The 20,665-nt window shown below is 37.9% G+C and overlaps 2 protein-coding genes across 2 annotated transcripts; one reads left to right on the top strand and one right to left on the bottom strand.

Annotated features, from left to right (window-relative positions):
* On the bottom strand, positions 1-4,707 carry LOC140940552 (uncharacterized). Its single transcript, XM_073389539.1, has 2 exons — positions 4,021-4,707; positions 1-2,387 (listed from the first exon to the last, which is right to left on the bottom strand). Exons 1-2 carry the CDS (start codon positions 4,124-4,126, stop codon positions 1,162-1,164), a joined length of 1,332 nt encoding a protein of 443 aa, XP_073245640.1. The 5' UTR covers positions 4,127-4,707; the 3' UTR covers positions 1-1,161.
* Positions 4,708-5,464: 757 nt separating this feature from the next.
* On the top strand, positions 5,465-20,209 carry LOC140940152 (CD63 antigen-like). Its single transcript, XM_073389052.1, has 8 exons — positions 5,465-5,539; positions 10,604-10,679; positions 11,177-11,365; positions 12,626-12,700; positions 15,104-15,205; positions 17,770-17,916; positions 18,312-18,395; positions 19,197-20,209. Exons 2-8 carry the CDS (start codon positions 10,614-10,616, stop codon positions 19,260-19,262), a joined length of 729 nt encoding a protein of 242 aa, XP_073245153.1. The 5' UTR covers positions 5,465-5,539; positions 10,604-10,613; the 3' UTR covers positions 19,263-20,209.
* Positions 20,210-20,665: the final 456 nt, after the last annotated feature.

The raw sequence follows: 20,665 nt of genomic DNA, 5'->3' as shown, positions 1-20,665 counted from the left end.
TTTTTGCTTTAGTTGAAGCAGATTTATTAAGGAATGCATGACTAGCTTTTGCTATTGGCCACATCTATAATATCACTATGAAATTAATAAATTAACCAAAATTTCAGCCCCAAACAATTATTACGAATGTCAAATACCAAAAAAATGACTAGGAATGTATGAGTGGATTATTTTCTTATAAAAATATGTATTCATTTTAAAATTGATAAGACTGTGTTACTATTGTAGTCTGTTTTACCACACAAGGCTATGAGCAAAACATTGACTCCAGACACTTTACAAACCATTTAAGTGTAACTCACTACATTGCATACTACGAAAAAACCCTGAGTCAAGGTCATCACTTTTAAATATACAATTATTCTTACAGGGCTTTTCACTAACGGCCTGGCGCCAGGGATTTTCCCTGGCTTCTGTTCGCATGACCTTGGCTACTTTACTTCACACAAAACAAAAGGAAGATAACACCAAAAGAGCATTTTAGTTTGTTTCTGACCTTATGCATTATTAATTTACTGCTTATTATCAAATTATAATAGAAGACTGTGCGCTAGCAGCAGCAGTGGCCCCTGGTGCCTAACTTTTGCTCCTGTGCATCTAGAAAATCTAGGAAAACATCTTAGTTTTGTCATAGAGATCATATGCTGGGTACCCTCGATTTTACAGGTTCAGAGCACTAGGCTCCCTTTAATTCTTCTTAGAGCACAGCATTCTATTTCTATTACAGTCAACTCTCTCTAAGATGGACACCTTTGGGACCTGCACTAAGTGTTCATCTTAAAAGAGGTGTCCGTCTTATAGAGAGTCAAATAAAGGGAGTAAAGAAAGGCAGGGACCAACTTTAAGTGTCCGTTTCACAGAGGTGTCCGTCTTATAGAGGTGTCCGTTAAGAAAGAGTCGACTGTATTATCATTATATCATCACTCTTCAATAAGGGCAAAAGGAACCAGACTTAAGTTCATGGAACATTACACATGAACAGACCACCAGTACAATAATATCTGCAAAACAATGGTGCCTGACCAAGTAGGGTAATTCTGGAAAATTCACTCAATGGATTTTTCATCTCACAGAGATGTAGCTGATACCATAACTTCAAAAATTCCTAAATTAATAGAGTAAAACCTACCTAATAAATGCTATTATATTTATTATTCATACTCAAGTTTCAACAACTTTCTTCCATTTTGCCAGCAAAACAGGAGTTAAAATTTGATCAAGTTCCTTAACACGCTTCTGAAAACGGAGCCTGTCTACGGCATCAGCCTCCCATGTTCCTTTGCGTGCTTGTTTGTAAGCAAAGTTCCAGACAAACATTGGATGAACAGTAATAAGTTCATTGTCTGGCTTAAAATGAACCTTCTTTTTCAGTTTTCGTTTAGAGATGGTCTTGCTACTTGAGTTGGTAGACGTTAAGTCTTTATTGCTTTCATGTTGTGCATGCTTACGACTGTTCCCGTCTACGATGTGCTCATCATAGCTATGACAGAAATTTGGATGCAAAATTTCCTGGACAAATGAATCCAGTTTCCTGTCAAATGACTTAATCAAGGACACTTCACAGTACAAATTAGAGTTCAAGGGCAGTGATGGGGTGCAGGTTTCTTGCCACATATCGCCTTCCTCACACACAAAATCAAGGCTTCCATAATGAACATTCTTATCTGTGCAAGAACCATCAAAGACGATAAACTCTTCGCTATCACAATCTGAATCCCAAGAATCACGATAAGAACTACTTGAAGAAACTTCACTTGAACTATCTGAGTAAACAGTATCAAAACAAATAAACATACAAACAAGTTGACCCTTTTGATTGTAAACACAGTCTCTCACAGACACAAGTCCATTCATATCAGACACTTCCCTCTGAGAGGGAAGGTTCTCAAATTCATGTACCATAAAATCCTTCTCTATCATAATTTCACAGTTTTCAAGTTGTGTATCCTCCAATTCACAACACGACCTACTTTTGAATTTCCAACAATACTTCTCACGCATCCCTGCAGAAATGACAGAATCTTGTTTGAAGTGATGGTAGAGTAGTTGTAGCTTGTTATATGGAAATAAAGTCATAGTTCCCAAGCGGATATTTGTTGCATTGTGCAGTAGTAGTGATGCACTATTTTCTATCTGTAATTTCTCTGTCTTGGTTATGTCCCTGGAACTGCCTTTCAACATATACTGCGTATCGCAGGACTGGTCCGAAACAAGTCCACAATATCCTTGGATCAATATTGCCAACGCGGTGTTGTCTCTTTCTAGTTTGATACATCCAACTATATCAGTTCTTAAAACATGTTTTATTTCAACCTTATTCTCAGGTTCTTTCTCTGGGGGAACTTTATCCGACACTGCACATTTCCAGATGTGTGGCTTAAAAAACCCTGGATAAAAGATCACAGGAGAAAAGGTTAATTTCAATTGTAGGTGTTGTGAATCTATTTCATTCTTCATGCAAATTATATCAACACCTGTTAATATGGTCACTTTTCTGTGTCCTGAGTCACTCACTCCCATAGATCATCAACCTCATGTTATTGACACTATTCACACCTGGCCCCAGTTGTTCAAACGATGGATAGCCCTATCCGGCGGATAAATCACTATCCAGTGGATAACGCAACTGTTTCCTGTAATACGTATCTGCTGGATAGTGATTTATCCGGTGGATAGCACTATCCAGCTTTTGAACAACCTAGGCCAGAGCAGAGCAGAGCAGAGTAAGAGAAAAATTTTCTTATCCACTTCTCCTTTGGACAAGCACTATATTAAATTTGGTTCTCTGAAACCCAAGTTCTTGTCCAAAACATTTTGCTGGATACTCGAAACTCAAAAACAATCGGGCATTATCAACTTGAATTGAGTTACGTCTCAACAGGCCTAGTTACTGAGGCCAGGTACAAAGCCAAACAGAGCTCATAAAAACAAATAAAATGGCCGTGGAATGGTGAAGTTAAAAGGAATATTTCACCTCATCAATTTTGTAAAGTATGGAGTTTGCTTTTATGACTATAAAAGATCAATTTTTAATTCTACCGTAATTTGAAGTCAATTATCAACTGTTTCTGTATTTTTTCTAATTAAAAATGTGCTTGTCAAACAGACAACTCATGTCAAAGGTTTCCAAGTCCAAACTAAATTTCTACCTGTCTTGGACAGATGGAAATAAGTTTTGGAACACCCTGGCAGTGTCAATCACCAAATATCTTACTACTAAAAGCCTAACAGAAATGGCAAGTGACCTTTCAAAGGTTCTGTCTTATATTAGGTCCTCTTGGCGGAGTTGCAAACTAAAACCATCAGCACAAAGTACAGTCACAAATTCCAATGTCATGTTTGGTGTTAAAGAACACTGACTTCAAAGGAAAGTCAAGTCTGATACCATGATAAAAGATCATAGGGTTTCTTTAGGATGAATTGTTACGAAATTAAAAAAAAAAATTCTCATCTTCTCCCATCTTCACATCAATAGAGCATATGTCCATGACATTTTTTTCTGAGAGCCTGCTTAATACCGATACCCGGTTAATACACACACTACGGCACGTTCCCTTAGTGTCCGTATGGACCTGGTTCCACTGTATAATGTCTAAGGGGCTCACCCAAAATTTCAAACAGGCAAGCAACCTGTTGGCTGGGATACAACAGAAAAAGACAAATATGTGCAGAAGTGTTCAATCAGAGTAACCTTATCAGGGCTAATGCCCTTTTGGAGCTTTTGGTGAAAATGCAGCCAAGTAAAAGATCCTCCCTTTAATGGAAAAACAAGCCTAATACACAAGCTATGCAGTATAGGCTTTTAAAAAATGAATCACTAAAAAGCTCACAATAACAGAGAGGATTTTGAGGTAGTGTGCACCCACCCATCCGTTTTTAGAATATTATGGGCCACAAAATAAATTCATAAAAAGATGATGCAACTTGGGAACTGTTACTCAGGAAAATTGCTGAGTATCTCTTACTAATATTCTACGAAAGCAAAAAAATTCATAATGACAATGGCAAGGCCGAACTCACCTATGATCGACGAACCAAACAGATTCATGCACAACTTAAGTAGGAAAGGAACTCCCAAGCAGATAACTGCTCCTTGCAAGACTGTTCCAAACATTTCTCCCAGCATATTCGATTTTTGATGCACCTTCGCTGATAAAAGCGTCTTTCCAAACTGAAGTTAGTTTGAGTAGATAAGGCAAGTTCTTCCCCTCGTATTCACTGGTACAAGCTTTAGCAAATTCTAATTTTGTTTTCAAAGGCCACGGAAAATATGTTAGGATTCCAAATCTTGTATTAAAAGACCTCTTCTTAATTAATTTGTCTTTCACATAGATGTCCATACTGTGTCTCTGACTTCTTCTGTTGTTGTAAATGAATTGTAATTAAACATGATGAATCACGATCCTGTTTATATATCAAGACATGACCGGCAGTCGGGGGCACAGAGGATGATGCAATATAAACCGCCATGATAGATCGCACGAACGTCTTCGGACGCTTGCATCAGAACTTTTCCGCGCGTGCAGTACGGCTCAAATTTTGGGGATCGACAGAAGGAAGCTTCTAAAAGTCTTTCCTAAAGAACAGAAAGTGTCTTAAGAGAAAAGACCAAAAGAAGCTTTCTTTCTCGTCGATTCCCGGCGTTTCCACCCGCGACTGGTCGCGCGCCCAAACGTGACAAGGCTGGACAAGGCCTGGTAACCCATTCTCCCCACCCATGAGGGGTTCTTGACTCTTGCTTTTCACTTCCGGTTTCTTGAAGGTTGGGTTTCAGCTAAGTTTTAAGTGGTCAATATAAATACTCCAGTTTACAGTTTCGTGCGCGTTTTCACTTCCTTGTGACGGGACAGGATACTTAGCACTTCCATATTTTTATAAGCTGTGTATGGGTTCATCCATTAATTGTGGAACCTCGGCTACCTAAGCTGCTGCAAAGAAAAACGAAAATATCAACAATTCAGCTACTCTAAATCAGAATTCTAGACTTTATGGATGTCCATTTAGAGCTATCAGCAGCTTTCCTTGAATGGGGGGTGTTCACCACATACGTCATTCATTATGAACTGGAATAGTCTTTTCCAGGAGCAGGCTGCTGTCTTCTCTTTATAGTACGAAGGGGCCGTTATCTGAGTTGCGTGACGACACAAAAAACAGCTTCCAAGGAGACTACAACTGAAAGAGAGCAAATACCAGGAGCTCCTGCAAATACATACTGTAAAATTCGGAAAATAAGCCCCTCCTTGTATAAGCCCCTCTAAGATTTCTCTACTCTTTCATATACTTCAACTATATACTGGAAGCCTTAAAAAAGTACCCTCTTTTTGAGCAGAGCCTCCCTTCCCCGGAAAGGCTACTGTAGGAGTACAATCCCCCGGCCCCCGGCCACCGGCCCGCCGATTGTTGATTTCAAATCCCCCACAATCCACATCACGTGACTATTCCCAAACTCTACCTTAGTTTCCCACATTATCTCGGACGAGCTGCTGTTGTTGCTGTCAAAGATCTTCACAAGCTTCTTCGATTCTTTCTCAAAAAGAAGGTAATTGTTTTGTTATTATGATCTGTTTAAACTTACTCTTTAGATATACGTTTTTACTCTGCGCAGATAAGCAATTCTGTTCCATATTCGAACACCTGCTAAACCACGCTATTAAGAAACCTTTATGCATGCTTGACTGAAGTCTTTATATTCTTAAGCTTATGTTTAAAAGCGTTATCGCTTGCAAATAATAATGCATAAAGAGCGTTGCTAACTTTGTCATTATTAGTTTTAGAGTAATATTGATTTTCTGGTACATCTGCTTCACCAAACTTATTGCTAACGCGCTACTCGCCAGGAACTGCATGCACGTTTGTGAAAAATATCTCGCTAATTTCGGCATTACTTGTCAAGACATTGATCAGTTTCCCAAGTTTTTAACTTGGGTTTTTATCGAACCGTTACCAGCATTTACGAGTTGATAAACTCAGCAAAAAATTATAAAAACCCTCGTATCGGAACATCACTTTAGGCAAGACTACGGAAAATGCATAAGGTAACGCTTCAAAATGTTAACTTTGTTTTAATAACCAACCAAGGACAATTAAGTTATTAGAAAATGTTGCGTCGCTAAAAGCATCTAAAATGGATGTTGAGGTATGATAGGTTTAGCGCACGTTAAGTCACTTTCAACTAAAGACCATTTATATATATAGGCGTTGGAAATGCGAGTTTTACGGTTGCAGGTGCTATGCGGAATTTTATAAACGTGATATACTGAGACTCGTATGTTTTACTTTCATACATTGTAATATCTATTTATAGCTTTATTTTTCTTTCTGTGAGTGAAGGGATATTGGGATGCTTAGATTGCGTTCAGTCCGTTGTAGTCTTGATTCATTTCAATACATATATTATTCAAATTGTTAGAACTGATCAAAGTATTAGAAAGATGCTGTGAGACTGAAAGGGATAGTATAAATTAATAATTAATGCCCTACAGTACAATATTATTCATCTTACAAGGAGAGCATCAACTTCTGACTCAAAGTGTTGAGTTGTTATGGGCCGTTATGAGACAGACACTTTGCTTGTCCATCATAAACTGCCTATAAAGCAGGGCTCAAAATATCGGACAGCAGGTCGCCGGTCCTGTTGACCGGCCAAATATTTTTTAGCCCGGACAAACCCCAATTTTGGCCGGTCAAGATACTATAATATATATATATATTTTTTGCCTAATGGAATATCGAATTACGCTGGCAATAGATCGTTGTAGTGCATTCATGTTCAGGTTTTTGGCAGCAAGTAGGTGAAAAATTCATTCACACGTTCTTGAGTTCCTTTCCGCGGTTTTTGCCCGTTTTCATGTCCGTTATACCTTGGGTATCGTTGTATGGAGGTGTCTGAAATCCCCAAGGTTCGTCCCATATCTGCATATCGGTAAAACTTGATCTTTTTCGTTGCCCGGCACGTGATCGAAAGTTTCCTCTACAAAGAAGAACAACACTAAATATTTTCGGTAAAGAAGTTGATTTGGGGGAAATCCGTTCCACAAAGAGCGTGTTTATCATCAGAAGTCAATAAATATACAGCAGCGCTTTCGTTTGGGTCGTCGCGTAACACTTTATCGGGAAGGGCTCATTAACGTCAACAGAAATTTGCGTAAAGCTCTTTACAAGAATGAGGGATAGACAACTTTCGTTCTCGCTTAGCTTAAATTTTTTTATCAGACTATTCTGGAATCGAGTCCGCAAACAAGATTCATGTTCGACATAAAGAAATTATTATAAAATCGATGTGCTAAAAGTTATTCCCGGAGAAACAGCTGCCGGACGACCTGGTAAGAATTGCGATCGATTTGCCTCTGTGCCTAATGTTCCTCTTTGTCCACACTGGTTCCTCTGTGCCTACTATTCCTCTCAATAATCACTAATTGGTCTGTTTCAATTGCTATCTGAAATGATTAACTATTTCAGCTCTCGGTATTTGAGGGTCACTTCAGGGACAACCTCCAAATTCTGTCGAAGTTGATTTTCAAATTCCTCTTACAAGTAGATGTGAAACGTTAGATGTGTTACAGGGCTTATCTTCCTGATTTTGAAGATATATGGAAAGTTAATAAAATTTCGATCAATATCCGATCAATAGGCTTTTAAGGTTCTAGAGCATTCCAAGTGTTTACCTTTAAAAATGCAACGTAATGAATAGGCAATTTACTACTGAATAAGCTTTGCATGCAGAAACATAAATGTTAACAGTGTGCTTTTTGAGAGTGGGACATCTTGTCTCCAAATTTGACATCCCTCGGAAGATAGTTATCTTTTAAGTGGACATTTCTACGTTTTTAGTAATTGACTTAGCTAGTTAGGGTTTTGTGGCGGGCTCGTTTTTGTTGGCAGATACATCCTACTCATTATTATATATGTAGACATCTGGTCAACGACCAAAATGAATAGAATGAAGACACAAGAAGTGCATCCCTGCAACACCTAAATCCCAGCAGCTTTAGAATAAATTTAAGAAAATTCTATCCTACAGTCATAGGATGCTATTATTGGAATGATATTCCTTTATCTATACGTGAAAAAACAACTAAAAAATTGTTTAAAAGAGCACTTTTCAACTATTATCTTGCTCAGTATTAATCATCGCCACACCGACTCTCAAATGTTACATTTTTTTATGTGTGTGTGTGAATGTGCTTTTCTTTTTTCCTCTCTTTTGAATATTTTTCATATATTTTTCATAGTTTATAGGGTTTATACTTTTCTCTTTTTTTCTCTTTTAACCTAAATAAAACTGTAATTTAATCAAAGGGCAAGTAATTTGTTTAACTATATCCTGCCCTCTCCATTTATTGTTGTAACCTGATATTTAATTCTACAAATGGCATCTTTAATTCTTCAATCTTGTAATACAATTTAAATGGCTTGTAAAAAAAATAAATGGAGGAAAAAATAAACAATAAACAATAAACGACCAAAAACAAATAGCGAGCTGCTAAGGAACTGAAGGAAGAAGGGTAAGCAGTTATAGATAGATAGAGAAAGAGAAGAACATCAGGAAGAATGTAGAACCGCCTTGCGAGTAAGTAAAATAAACCTTGTAAGTTTAACTGGCTGATTTTGGTGGAGTTCCTCTCCTTCTCGCCGATCCCATCAGTAGACGACACTAAAAAGCATCGTTTACCAGGGGGGAAGCCTTCTTCATCAGTAGCACACAAAAATAATTTTTATCAGAGGTGGACTGAGTTACATTCAGCAGAGTGCTGAAAAAGAAAGTTTATCAGATGGACAAAACTTTTAGCTTTCCTTTAGTTTTCTAACGGATAACAGATTATCGTTAGTGTATTTTTTCCAAAGACGGTCACACTATTGACTTTAGCACAAGCAGAAAGCACAATACCACCTGCTGCATCCTTGCGTCACTCCAGCAGTTCGTTGTTGTTTCGCTTTGTTGCATTTCATTACGACATGACAACATGAAATTTATTGCGGCGTCCTCTTTTTCTTTACAGCCTTTAATGCGAAGCAGCAAAGAAAAAAAAGCCAAAGAGAAAAGAAGTCACTACAATGTTATAGACTGAGAAAAACGCATTAAGCGACAACTTATGGAAAATATTATAAAATGTTCGTATTCAAAGATGACCGGTCAAAATGACCGGCCAGACGAGAGTTTGACCGGTCAAGTCCACGATCAGGCCGGACATTGTCCGTTGACCGGCCTTTATTTTGAGCCCTGATAAAGTAGGCAGAATTGAAACTCTCAAGATAGCTATGCCCTTACCTTTAGGAATTCAACACTGATGATATCCTAACTCTTAACTAAGACAAGCTTAAAAAAGTAGAAGGCCTCTGCAAGTATCAATAAAAGAAAGGTCAAATTTTGGTTAAACACGAATGCGGCTTATTTTGACACATTTATTGAAGGTGCCTTCCAGTATGTACTGCACAGTCTCAGTCGGAATTGTTTATGAGGCTCACACGTTGGAATGTAAACATTCGGAATGTTGTGATCAAAAGAAAGGAAAAACGAACGGCTCCTCTCCCGGGAAAAGCCATTCTAAGCCCAAGAGCTCACGTTCCTCTTAAGAGAAAAATTAACCATCGCAGAAGTGCATATGCCAAAAGAGATTCTACTACACGTTATATTCCCTAAGTTAGGCGGTGAATAAGCTTTCAGATGCCGCTCCACTGATGTGCCGAACCTAACTGATGAATTAAGTAGGGCAAAAGAGCGGCGTCTGAATCAATTTGGTATGGCAGTTTTAGTTTGGTGCAGCAAAAGCGTTAAGTTTGACAGAGTCTGTCGAACTTTTGTTGAACTTAAGTTAGGTTCGACACACGGTACGCCATCTGAATCAGATGTCGTGCCAGTGTTGTTCCAAAGTCGAACTTATTCAGGTAGGTTCGGCACATGAAAAGTACGGCGTCTGAACCAGGCCTTACTGTAGCTGACTTATTATACACTCGAAGCAATGTTTACCACTACAGAGAAAAACGAGGCCACTTTGTCATTTGTTTTGTGAACTCGTGATTTCCTAGCAAGACAAATTTTGCCCAGAAATAGAAGTTAATTTATGGTAAAAAAAGGAAAGCAAATATTTTTGAAAATTGTACGTGTTAGCAAGTTAACAAGTCAAAGAACACTACAGATAAACAACGCTCACCTTGATAGTATCCACCGTTGACTCCATTTTGTAAGAAGCAACAAAAAACTTTCTCATTCACGGTGAGTTGACAAAAGCAAATAAATCTCAACGTTTCTTCCCTGAAGGAGCAATAATTTAAACTAAGGACATTTTCTTTTGAACTATCAATGCTGGAGCTTATCATGTATACATGTATACTCTCAGTATTCAACTGGCAACCAGTTCCTGGTACAAGTCACGTCCTGCAACCTTGGTACTCAAGAACCCGTTGGAGGATTTGTGCTGTTCCTAATAAGGCAGTCTTTCCTATTATTATTAACTTATTATTTTTATTATTATTATTATATTATTATTATTATTATCATTATTAATTTATAATATTTCATAACGAGAATGACTAAGCAAAAAACAGTATGCAGAAGCAGTTCATAATACATTGTTCCATGTAAATGTGTATTTTTCACTTTCAGACACCCAATCATGGCTGTGGAAGGAGGAGCCAAATGCATCAAAATCCTCTTGTTTGTATTCAACTTCATATTCTTTGTAAGTTCTCTTTCATTTCCTCTGTAAACTAGCATTACACTACCTACATTGTAATCTATGGGATTCTATGAATGTGATCTAGCAAATAACTTAATCAGATTCAGTAGACTTACTCTCATCAACAAAGATGAGCACTGGGGGAGGTGCCGGAAAATGTGTTGCAGCCGAGAACCAAAGCCAAGAGCAAGGCGTAACCATGACAACCCTGTGAGTGGCAGTCATTGGACACTGTCACACTGCTAACCAGTGGAACCTAGAATACTTTCCCTATACTAACCAAAGGGAGGGCAGGGAAGGGAGCAAAACAGACTAACAAGCACAAAGCAATGTGAACTTATTGGACTGACCTCAGCCAAAAAGCCCAAACGCCCCTGCGAAGCTATGAAGGGCCCGCGAAAATCACAAGTGAGAGACTGCTGGCCAGCATTGTCTCGAGTTTAACATAGCCTTAACTTCATTAAGCCACATTAATAGAAAGTATGTTACTTGTTTCATAGCTGGGTGGTGTTGGGTTACTTGGAGTGGGGATCTATGTCCATCTGAACATTGGCGACTATGTAGAACTATCCTCTGTGAAGTATGTGACAGGATCCATCATCATCATGGTAGTTGGTGCAATCATTGCTGTTATTTCGTTCTTTGGCTGCTGTGGAGCTATCAGGGAAAACAGATGCCTCCTTGGAACAGTATGTAGAGTGTAACTTTCTGCCTGCTTGATACATACAGTATTTTTTTTGGATTAAGAAGGAATCAAAATATTTGTGATTAAGTTTAGTGTTACCCAAGACAGTGGATATATTGAAGGTAAAGTTTCCTTTCTTTGGTTGCACCAGAAATCAACCTATAAGAACAGAACGGTTACGCTGTAGCTTGTAGCTGCAAGGTAACCTAGACTGAATGCTGGTTTCACCTGCAAATGGATAAGCTACCCCTTGCAGTTAGTTTGCTATATCTAGTTTATGCTACAAGCCTCTATTTCAAAGCAAGGCTAAGTGCAAGGCTATTGATATGAAAAACATGACTCTTTATTCTTATGCAAATAAAACTCATTTTCACCAGAAAGGTTTTGTACAAAGCCTTGTTGTTGTAAGTGAAATTTTTATGGAACTTGGAAATGGCCTACTCACAAGCTACTTTTGTTTAAAAAAAAGTCCCTCAAAGATTTTGGGTCAACAAACAGAAAATCACGTACTACTATTATTCATTCACAATTTTTCTCTGTTTCTGATTGGCTAAAATCCCACACATAATTTATCATAACCAGCTATTGTTGGCCAAATTTGAAAGTTTTTTGTGATATGTGAAAAATGATGTCAAAAGTGCAGCAAAATTGCCAGATTATTGAACCGTTAACCAAGACAACCTGGGGATGAGTTTGAGTTGTTTTGGTAGTGATTACAAAATGGCAGAACATTTCACTCAATTCACGAGGAAGAAATAGGCAAACTATTGGCTAAAAACATAGCAAAAACAGCAAGGAGGCAACTCAATGGACAACATCTGCTATTTGGAGAATAATATTGCAGACCTGAACAACCCTTTATCTACTAAACTTGTCAATGGAGGTAGGCATGTTTTAGGTTGTTTTTAAACTAGGAATTATTTTGAATAAATAATAAAACAATATTATTGAATGCGGCTTTCGTTTCATCTGAAGAATTATGGAGATCTCAAAGGGTGTTACGAGCTTGGCGGATAACATTCTCCAAGATCTTCATACATGTGTAATTCTTCACATGATATAAAAGCCGAATTCAATGATTTTTAATAATTAAAAGTCATTGAATTCGGCTTTTGATCAGTGAAATATTTGTTACTATTATTGATTAAATTTTATAAATATTGACGTATTGAATGATAGAAATTCTCAGTTTCCCAAGCAGAATAAACTTCAGTCTTTATACCTGGAGCTTAAATGTGTGTGTTTTTTTTCCCTCTCTCTGCAGTTCTTTGCAGTGATGTTGCTGGTGTTTGGTTTGGAAGTGGCAGGAACAGTTCTGGGTTATGTATATCGTGATCAGGTAAGAAGAAAAATCTTGCACCAACTTGTTTTGTATGTGTCCTAAAAAATTAAAGTGCTGTGCAGCTTTTGAAAAACTAGAGCCTGGTGAATAAAATGAGTAATCAGGGTTGTCAAAAGTAGCCGGCTGCCGGCGAAAATCGTCCCCCTACTTGGTTAGTATCGGCTGGCTACTCTGCTTGACTTTTTTCACAGATGGCGTTTTTAAATTAAAATATCCCTGGACTGGCTGCTAACTTTGAGAACTCAGCCGTCTACTTCAAAACATTCTGACAACCCTGGGTAATCAATATTCTGGTACAACAGTGTAGTAATCCTGGAGGTTTCTTTTTGTTTCAGCATTTATAGACTAGAAATCTCTTTCACTCAGGCCCAGGTTAACCAAGAGTTGGATACAGCACTATCCATGAAAGTTTAATAAAATTATTATCCAGTTGCAAAGTACATGTATTATGCAAACCAGTACTTTTCAAGAAGGGAAGATTAGCACGGTTGGTTGGTGCACAGCCTTCTGTGTGGTAGGTCCGAAGTTTGATTCCTAGGTGTGACCACAAATCCTTGTTTCGACTTCTTTCTTTTCCGTGTAGCTTTAAGTAGCTTTAAATACCCTTAAAAAGAACACTGATGGAGGGGGGGGGGGGGGGGGGGGAGGAGCACACCATCAACCTCAGGTTTGTTAGTCAGATGACTATTTTGAAGCTATCAACTTAAAATAAGGACTCTCTACCTTTTACCTTTTGTCATTGTTGCATTATCTTCAAGGTAGAGATTTACATGTATCCAGTGGATAGTTCTTGGTAAACCGTACATTATTTGAACAATTGGGCCAAGTGTGTAGCACCAGCTTTACACACCTGCTAGCGTCGTCTGTTTCATCATAGAAATTCAATTGATCGTAGCGTGGTCTATTTCATCTTCATTTTCTTACATTCACTGATCAAGTTGAGATTTAAAATGTAAATAATTATGATTATAGTAGATTAGTATTTATACTACAGTAGAACCTCGATAACTCGAATTCCCTGCTAACTCAAACTAAATTTCCCTTCCCTTGATTACAGTTTCACGGAAATTTACCCCTTTAACTTGAATTCTCTGCTAACTTGAACTGTTCTTCGTTTCCCTTCAGAGTTAGAGTTACGGTGGTTCTACTGTATTTTCATTTCCCTCACTTTTATCATGTTATTTATATATATATATATATATATATATTCAGTTAGATGTTCACCGGCGAAGCCAAGACAGTGCTCTACTTGCAGTGAAGGAGCGGGATAGACCAGTAGGTGAACTACTCAAATCCTGAGTGCATGGGTGTTTAATACAAGCCTGTTTCGTAGGCCACCGAAAAGGTGACCCACTCTTCAGTTAAACTCCATTATTACACTGAAGCGGAGACGGAAAAGAGACATACATCGGTCTCACAGCTACTCAGTTCAAGGCAAGATACAGAAACCACCTGATGTCATTTAGACATGAAAAGAGAAGGAATGAGACTGAGCTCAGCAAGCACCTGTGGCAACTAAAGGAGGAAAATAAGGAATTCAACATCACGTGGAAAATACTCGCCAAAGCAAAATCTTACACCAACCTCACAAAACGTTGCAATCTATGTACAACAGAGAAGTTCTTTTTAATCTGTAGGCCTCACATGGCAACACTGAACAAGCGCAACGAACTTGTCTCTACATGCAGACATCGACGCAAGTTCATTCTAAGGTACAATCGGACATGTGAAAGCCAGAGATTGTAGCGCGAGCTTTCGTGCGACTTAGGTTTCGTGTAAGAGTTGTACGCGATTGAGAGCAAGCGCGCGCTTTTCATTCTAAAATTTCTTAAAAATTTAAATTTCAAACGTTATATGTAACCGTTTTATCACGCGATCACTCTTGATGTAGACCCTGACGCTTCAGTGTAATAATGGAGTTTAACTGAAGAGTGGGTCACCTTTTCGGTGGCCTATGAAACAGGCTTGTATTAAACACCCATGCACTCAGGATTTGAGTAGTTCACCTACTGGTCTATATATATATATATATATATGTAATATATCAAGCATGAGATCCAGTGTTTCATCACCAGTTGAAATGCCAAGAGACAAACTTCAAGGTGTTTCATCTGGTGATGAAACATTGTGTCGAATGCTTGATATTACTTCTCAAACAAAATTATTTTAAAAGGAGAAATTAAGGATGCAAAAATGAACAGTTTTTCATCTGATTTCCAAACACTCATTAAATGTTTAAATTTCCTTTGTATTTTCTTTATGAATTATTAATGTGTTTGAGAAATATATATATATATAAGAGACACTATTAAAAAATGCTTTTATACTTTCCTAGCTGTGATTCTGTTATGGCGGTAGCCAGAAGTGTTGAACAGCTTTGATTCCATTTTCAATTTACAGGTCAAAACACAGTTAAAGAAAGATCTGGACAATGCTCTGAATCAGTACAGACAGGACGGCAAGGATGGAGTGACCAAAGCTTTTGATTTGCTGCAGGAAAAAGTACAGTATTATTGCATTGTTGTTTACTTATCTTTGTACAGATTTTGTATTAAAGTTGACTCTTGCAGAAAGTAGAACAGAATAATATCCTAGTATAATAGATTTAGGACTGCATTAATTAATATTCCCATCATTATGTATATTGTATTTGAATAAAGTGATATTACTTGGTGCAAAGTTGCACTGTTTCCTTTTACTGTTCATGAAGACAGTATTAACCCCAATGCTTAGTTTGCTGTGGTGTTAGTCTTGTACTGTCAGTCAAACCCTGCTTTAAGGACACCCACGTGATGTGGACACCTCATCATTACGGACAGTTTGCTTTGTCACTGGGGAAAGAAAATGCAACCTGCTTAATACTGACACCCCGTTAATATAGACAATTTCTATGGTTTCCACAGTGCCAGTAGTAATGGGGTTTGACTGTATTTGCTTTGAGAATGGTATATCCTTTAGTCTTGAGTATGAGAACCGGAAAGTGGAGTTCAGAATTTCCATTTTGTCCGACTATGAAAGAGTTAACAACACTCAGGGCTGTTAATAAGGGCTGGTAGCCAGCCAAAACTAGCCATCCTTAGCCGGCTTCTTCCATCTCCTTCTACCACAACTGCTGACAAAAAATAGGCACCATCGAATAAAGCATATGTTTCCCAGTTTTGAATGACACTGAACCCTTATTTAAACAGCTTTAGATCTGTGAAACATTTGAACCGTGCGATGATGTGGAACACCTGGGACATTTCGATGGCATTGTTCCCAGTCTTGCTTGTATTCTGACAAAACAACATGGCGTCTGTCGTGGAAAATACCTCTTGAAAACCCCTGGAAACGCCATTTCCGAGACTGTAAACTTCAAAATATCCCTAGATGGCTCGGCCCTCAGGAACCTGTGCCTTTGGTGCAAGTTCCAAAGCTGCCCACTATTCATTATTGGCCTCCTACTCCTCCAGGCGTTCAGATAGTGGGGAGCGGTGCGAAGTAAAAAGGAGCGCAAAAAAAGAAAAGGGAGGGAGGAGGAGAGGTGAGAGAGGGAACGCCTGTTAGATTTGTTTTAAATAGACTCTTCCGCCCAGTCAGACCGCATCAGCTGTAGGTGGTCTTCACTTGTCAATCAAGACTGCTGTTACAGCCTGACGCATTTATTATTTTTCTTGCGAATAAATCGAAGTTTGTCAGATCAAAAATTAATATTATGTATACATAATCTTACTAAAAACCCAATGTAAGACTTTCAGACAATAGAAGGCGGGAGAAGTATTCATGTATAATGAATTTATTTACGGCTTTAAAACATGATTTCAGCGTGTACGTGACAAAAAATTATGAATCAAGTGACAAACAAATATCGCTCATTTCGATAGAAAGCCGTTTCAATACAGATCGTTAACTCAAGCAATGAAAATGCACAACAATTGAAGGGAAAATTTACTATTCGGTGATTGAGTGGACCTCGTCAATAGCGATAGCTGCAACTTGCTTTCCAAGCTTTCCTTTTTGAAGTCCTTTTGTCCATTCATTATACAACCACGATTTGGCACTTCAGTAAACAATTTCACAGCTTCCACTTTTAACGGCTTCATCCACATCTTCTCCCATCATTGCCGCCGCAAATATTCCACTTGGTCTTCCATGATGGTAATCAACGGAGTTACCACAACAATCGTAAATGGCATTCTATCCTGCCTTCATTCAAACGCACGCTTTATTCGAGGAAAAAACTGGAAAATAAGAATTTTTCCAAAGCCAGTCGGTGAGAAATTGCTAAGACATCTATCCTACTGACTACGTGTTTTAAACAGTTTCTTTGCTCTTCGCTTTTAGCCTACAAGTTTGGAAAGTCACTCAGCGCTGTGTTTGTTGCGAGTTTGAATTCTGCGTGACGGCACGTAGAGTCTGTCATAACGGCCATATTGCATTTCTCGCTGTGATCGAAGACGCTCCAGTGTTGACACCTTCTGTCAAAATCAACCAATCAGAGGGTATACCAGGATCTGGTATACCGGAAGGCACTTTTGTTAAGAATTCTTACAAGCGTTCCCTCACCTCTCTCCCCAGTCCCCCTCTACTTTTTATCGCTTTCTTTACTTCGCACCGCTCTCCACTATCTGAACGCTTGGAACAGGCTACCTCCTACTTAAAAACTTTTTGACAGCCCTGAACACTGGTGCTTATAAAGTATCTGTGCGTAAATTCCCAGGCTATGTCTAGTCACCAAGATTTGGCAATTTTTTTTGTCAAAAGTGTGGTTGTAGTCAGGAACTTCTATTATTAATACCAATTATTGGTATACACCTTTGACACCAGCACTCTGTGCCTGTCTTAGAGAGATGTCTGTCTCATAGAGAGTCAACTAAAAGGAGTAATGAAATGCAGGGATACTGTAAGTTAGTGTCCCTTTTAGCATGGTGTCCATCTTGTAGTGGTGACCTTAAGTTAGATTTGGCTCTAAATACACTTGATTTGGCTTAAACTTTTCATATGATTCTGTTATAATTATACTGTGTACAAAATGGAAGTTCTTTTCACTGGAAAGGTTAATATTATATTTTGATTTTCTGCAACAGGAGAAATGTTGTGGAGTTAATGGCTATGAAGACTGGCAAACAACTCCCTTCACCAATGGAACCCATGGCATTGTTCCTGACAGTTGCTGTAAGAAAATGAAATCAGGATGTGGAAACAAATTTTCAAAAGATAACATTTACACTGAAGTAAGCCTTAAGAGCTAGTTGTTCTTGAGAAAGACTCTGCATGAAATAGTAAGATCTTTTTGACTCCTTAAAGAAACTTTTTTAAGGACTGGGAAATCGACCTGGGATTTTGGGGAGGTTACTTTTTCTTTGGTCTAGGGTTTTTCAGGGGGTTTCATTGGAAGCCTTAGGGATTTTGGGGGGTTTTGAATTTTGCCCTCTTCTGATCATACCTGTCACTTTAACTGCAGAATACCCCCTGGGGCATTTAATCAACCAAGAAACACACTAAGTCATATCACCTGTATTTCCTTTTTGGGTATGAGGAAGTTTGTTAATAATTTTTATGCTTATCTATAAATAAACAAAATATTACAATATTATGTTGCAACATTTTGTCTTTTAATCATTTTGAGGGTTGCTACGAAAAGACGCTGGCATTACTGCGAGACAACTTGATGATCATCGGTGGAATTGGAGTTGCAGTGGCTGTCATTCAGGTTTGTATACAATTTCACCTTAATGTAGTGCACAATCAGGGTGTTCATTAGACATATTCTTATATTGTCATTCCTTTCAATCTTGGTTTTGCATTGCTATACAGAGTGGAACCTCAATATAACAAACCTTTTTATAACAAATTAAGTCCTCTGTATACAAAAGTAATACTCTACTCTCCAGTAACTATAGTAAAATAATAATTATATGGAGAAGACTCTCAATGTATCAGGAACCCTCATTGTAGCAATCATAATTAACGAGTCCCTTTGTCTTTTATTATATCCAGGTTGCAGTGTCTTGTGATCTGAGAAATTAAAGATCTCCTTCTTTGTCAGTCATACCTACAATTCTGACCAAATGGTTTTTGTACACTTCCCTTCCCTGTCTTCTTGTTGTTGTGGAATCTTGGTGGTTGGGGGGGGGGGGGGGGGGTATTCCTGGTGATTCTTCGTGGGGCTGTGCTGCTTGGTTTTCCAAATCCTGACCCTATTTCTGACCGAAAAAGGCCATTCTCCACAACCATTGCAGCGTGCAACGAAAAGTAGTGTCCAGTAGCCTGGGACAAGTGGATTTTCCTATCAGGCTAGTGAATTTTGTTCTTAACTTGCCAACGGGCAAATGAAGGTTTGTGAGGAAGTCAAATTACATAAGAACTGTGTAGTCAGTCCTTCTCCTCAAACGACGCAAAAACCATTCCTATATGACTTATATAAGGGAGTACCCCTCCCGGTATGGAATAACTCAATAACTGCTTTTGAGCAATGAGTTAACTTTATTTGTTGATTTTTTTTTTTGGACAGCTTCTCAGCATGATATTCTCCATGGTCCTGATATGCAAGATTAAAGATAAGAGTTCTTTTGCTTGACAACTTAACTGCCCCAACATGAGCTTACAGCCCCCATGTCTCTTCATGGCTATATCTGCATTTAATGTAAAACATAATCTTGCAAAAAGTTAGATTACAAACAATTCTTTGTAGATAGACGTTTAATAACACCTATCAGAAGTAGAACATTTATTGTTGTATAAAAAGGCATTTGTATTGCTCTTTTCAATCTTGAAGGAGGAAAAAGAACACAATAAGTGCTTTTGCACTCTCATGTGACAGATTGCAACTGTTTTCATTGATACTTGATTGTTGTCCTGGCAACTTTTAAGGCTATCACATACTCTTTCATCAACAATTGCAGGTTTGTTGAACATACTGGAGATGGGTAGCATGAACTTAGCAAAGACCAGCCCTTATATAAAATGTTTTTGTTGGAGTGTCTAATATTAAATTAGAAGCACACAGTGAGAATTTTGCAAATTTTGCATTTATTATATTCCAGCTTGGATTTCTATTGTCTTGCAATTTTAATTGAATGTTAATTGTTTTCTTTTTAGTTTTTTGGATTACTTCTGTCTTTTTTTCTCTATGACAACAATGTTCCCACCCAATTGTCTCTCAACAGCATTTTATGCAGAATTTAACCATAGTCTGTCAGTATTAAGCTAAAATTATAAAGCCAAATGGAAAGCCACAAGATTGTAGACCTTACATATTTCAAATATGTGACTTCAGAATATTCTTGTCTTTATCATATTTCTTGAGAGCAGAGCTTTTGGGAGCATTTTAAGTGAAGAAAAATATAGAATAATGAGTGCTTGGCTACATTTTTAACATGGAATTCGTAATATTGTTAAGATAAATCTAGTTTTGAACAACCGGACTTTCTGAAGGTATAATATACTTGTATGTTCAAAAAAATATTTATTAGCACTTTTCTGAATGGCAAAGATAAATAAAAATTGATGTTTGCACTTTGCAAAGTGTAAAGTACTCATTTACTTTGTAATGGACAAAATGCAAATTATGAAACCTCATGTGGAATAGTACTGGAATCATCAGCTTTCAAGCAGGGACATCTTACAAAAGAAGTGTGTTGAATAAGATGCAAACTTCTTGTATAAATGGCACAAAAACACTTTGCATCTTAAATAAGGTTGACTAAGATGCAGCTGATATGCTCTTAAAAATGGTTCAGTATGTGTCTTTTATCTTAAGATGCACCTTGTGTAAGACACACCATATTTTTCTCGCATAACTAGTTATAGCTATCGCTAAGTGCAAAAGGGCAAAGATTTTACATACATGCGCAGGCTGTTTAAGTTGTTAAGAAATGTCATGAATTACCATAATTTACGAGAATGCAGGCTGCAGGTAGGTCATGTCATGTCATGTGTCCATCATTTACTGTCATGGAACACACTCATGCATTATACTAT

The sequence above is a fragment of the Porites lutea genome, chromosome 6, assembly GCF_958299795.1.
Source record: "Porites lutea chromosome 6, jaPorLute2.1, whole genome shotgun sequence".
NCBI classification, from domain to species: domain Eukaryota; kingdom Metazoa; phylum Cnidaria; class Anthozoa; order Scleractinia; family Poritidae; genus Porites; species Porites lutea.
Note: the sequence above shows the minus strand (reverse complement) of the source record. Positions and strands in the feature narration are given on the sequence as shown.

Excerpts from the sequence above, each read along its gene's own strand:
- LOC140940552 (XM_073389539.1), bottom strand. The coding sequence starts at position 4,126 with ATGCTGGGAGAAATGTTTGGAACAGTCTTGCAAGGAGCAGTTATCTGC. Across the intron at positions 2,388-4,020 it reads GTTTGGTTCGTCGATCATAG|GGTTTTTTAAGCCACACATC; the intron begins GTGAGTTCGGCC and ends TCTTTTATCCAG.
- LOC140940152 (XM_073389052.1), top strand. The coding sequence starts at position 10,614 with ATGGCTGTGGAAGGAGGAGCCAAATGCATCAAAATCCTCTTGTTTGTA. Across the intron at positions 15,206-17,769 it reads TTGATTTGCTGCAGGAAAAA|GAGAAATGTTGTGGAGTTAA; the intron begins GTACAGTATTAT and ends TTTCTGCAACAG. Across the intron at positions 18,396-19,196 it reads TTGCAGTGGCTGTCATTCAG|CTTCTCAGCATGATATTCTC; the intron begins GTTTGTATACAA and ends TTTTTTGGACAG.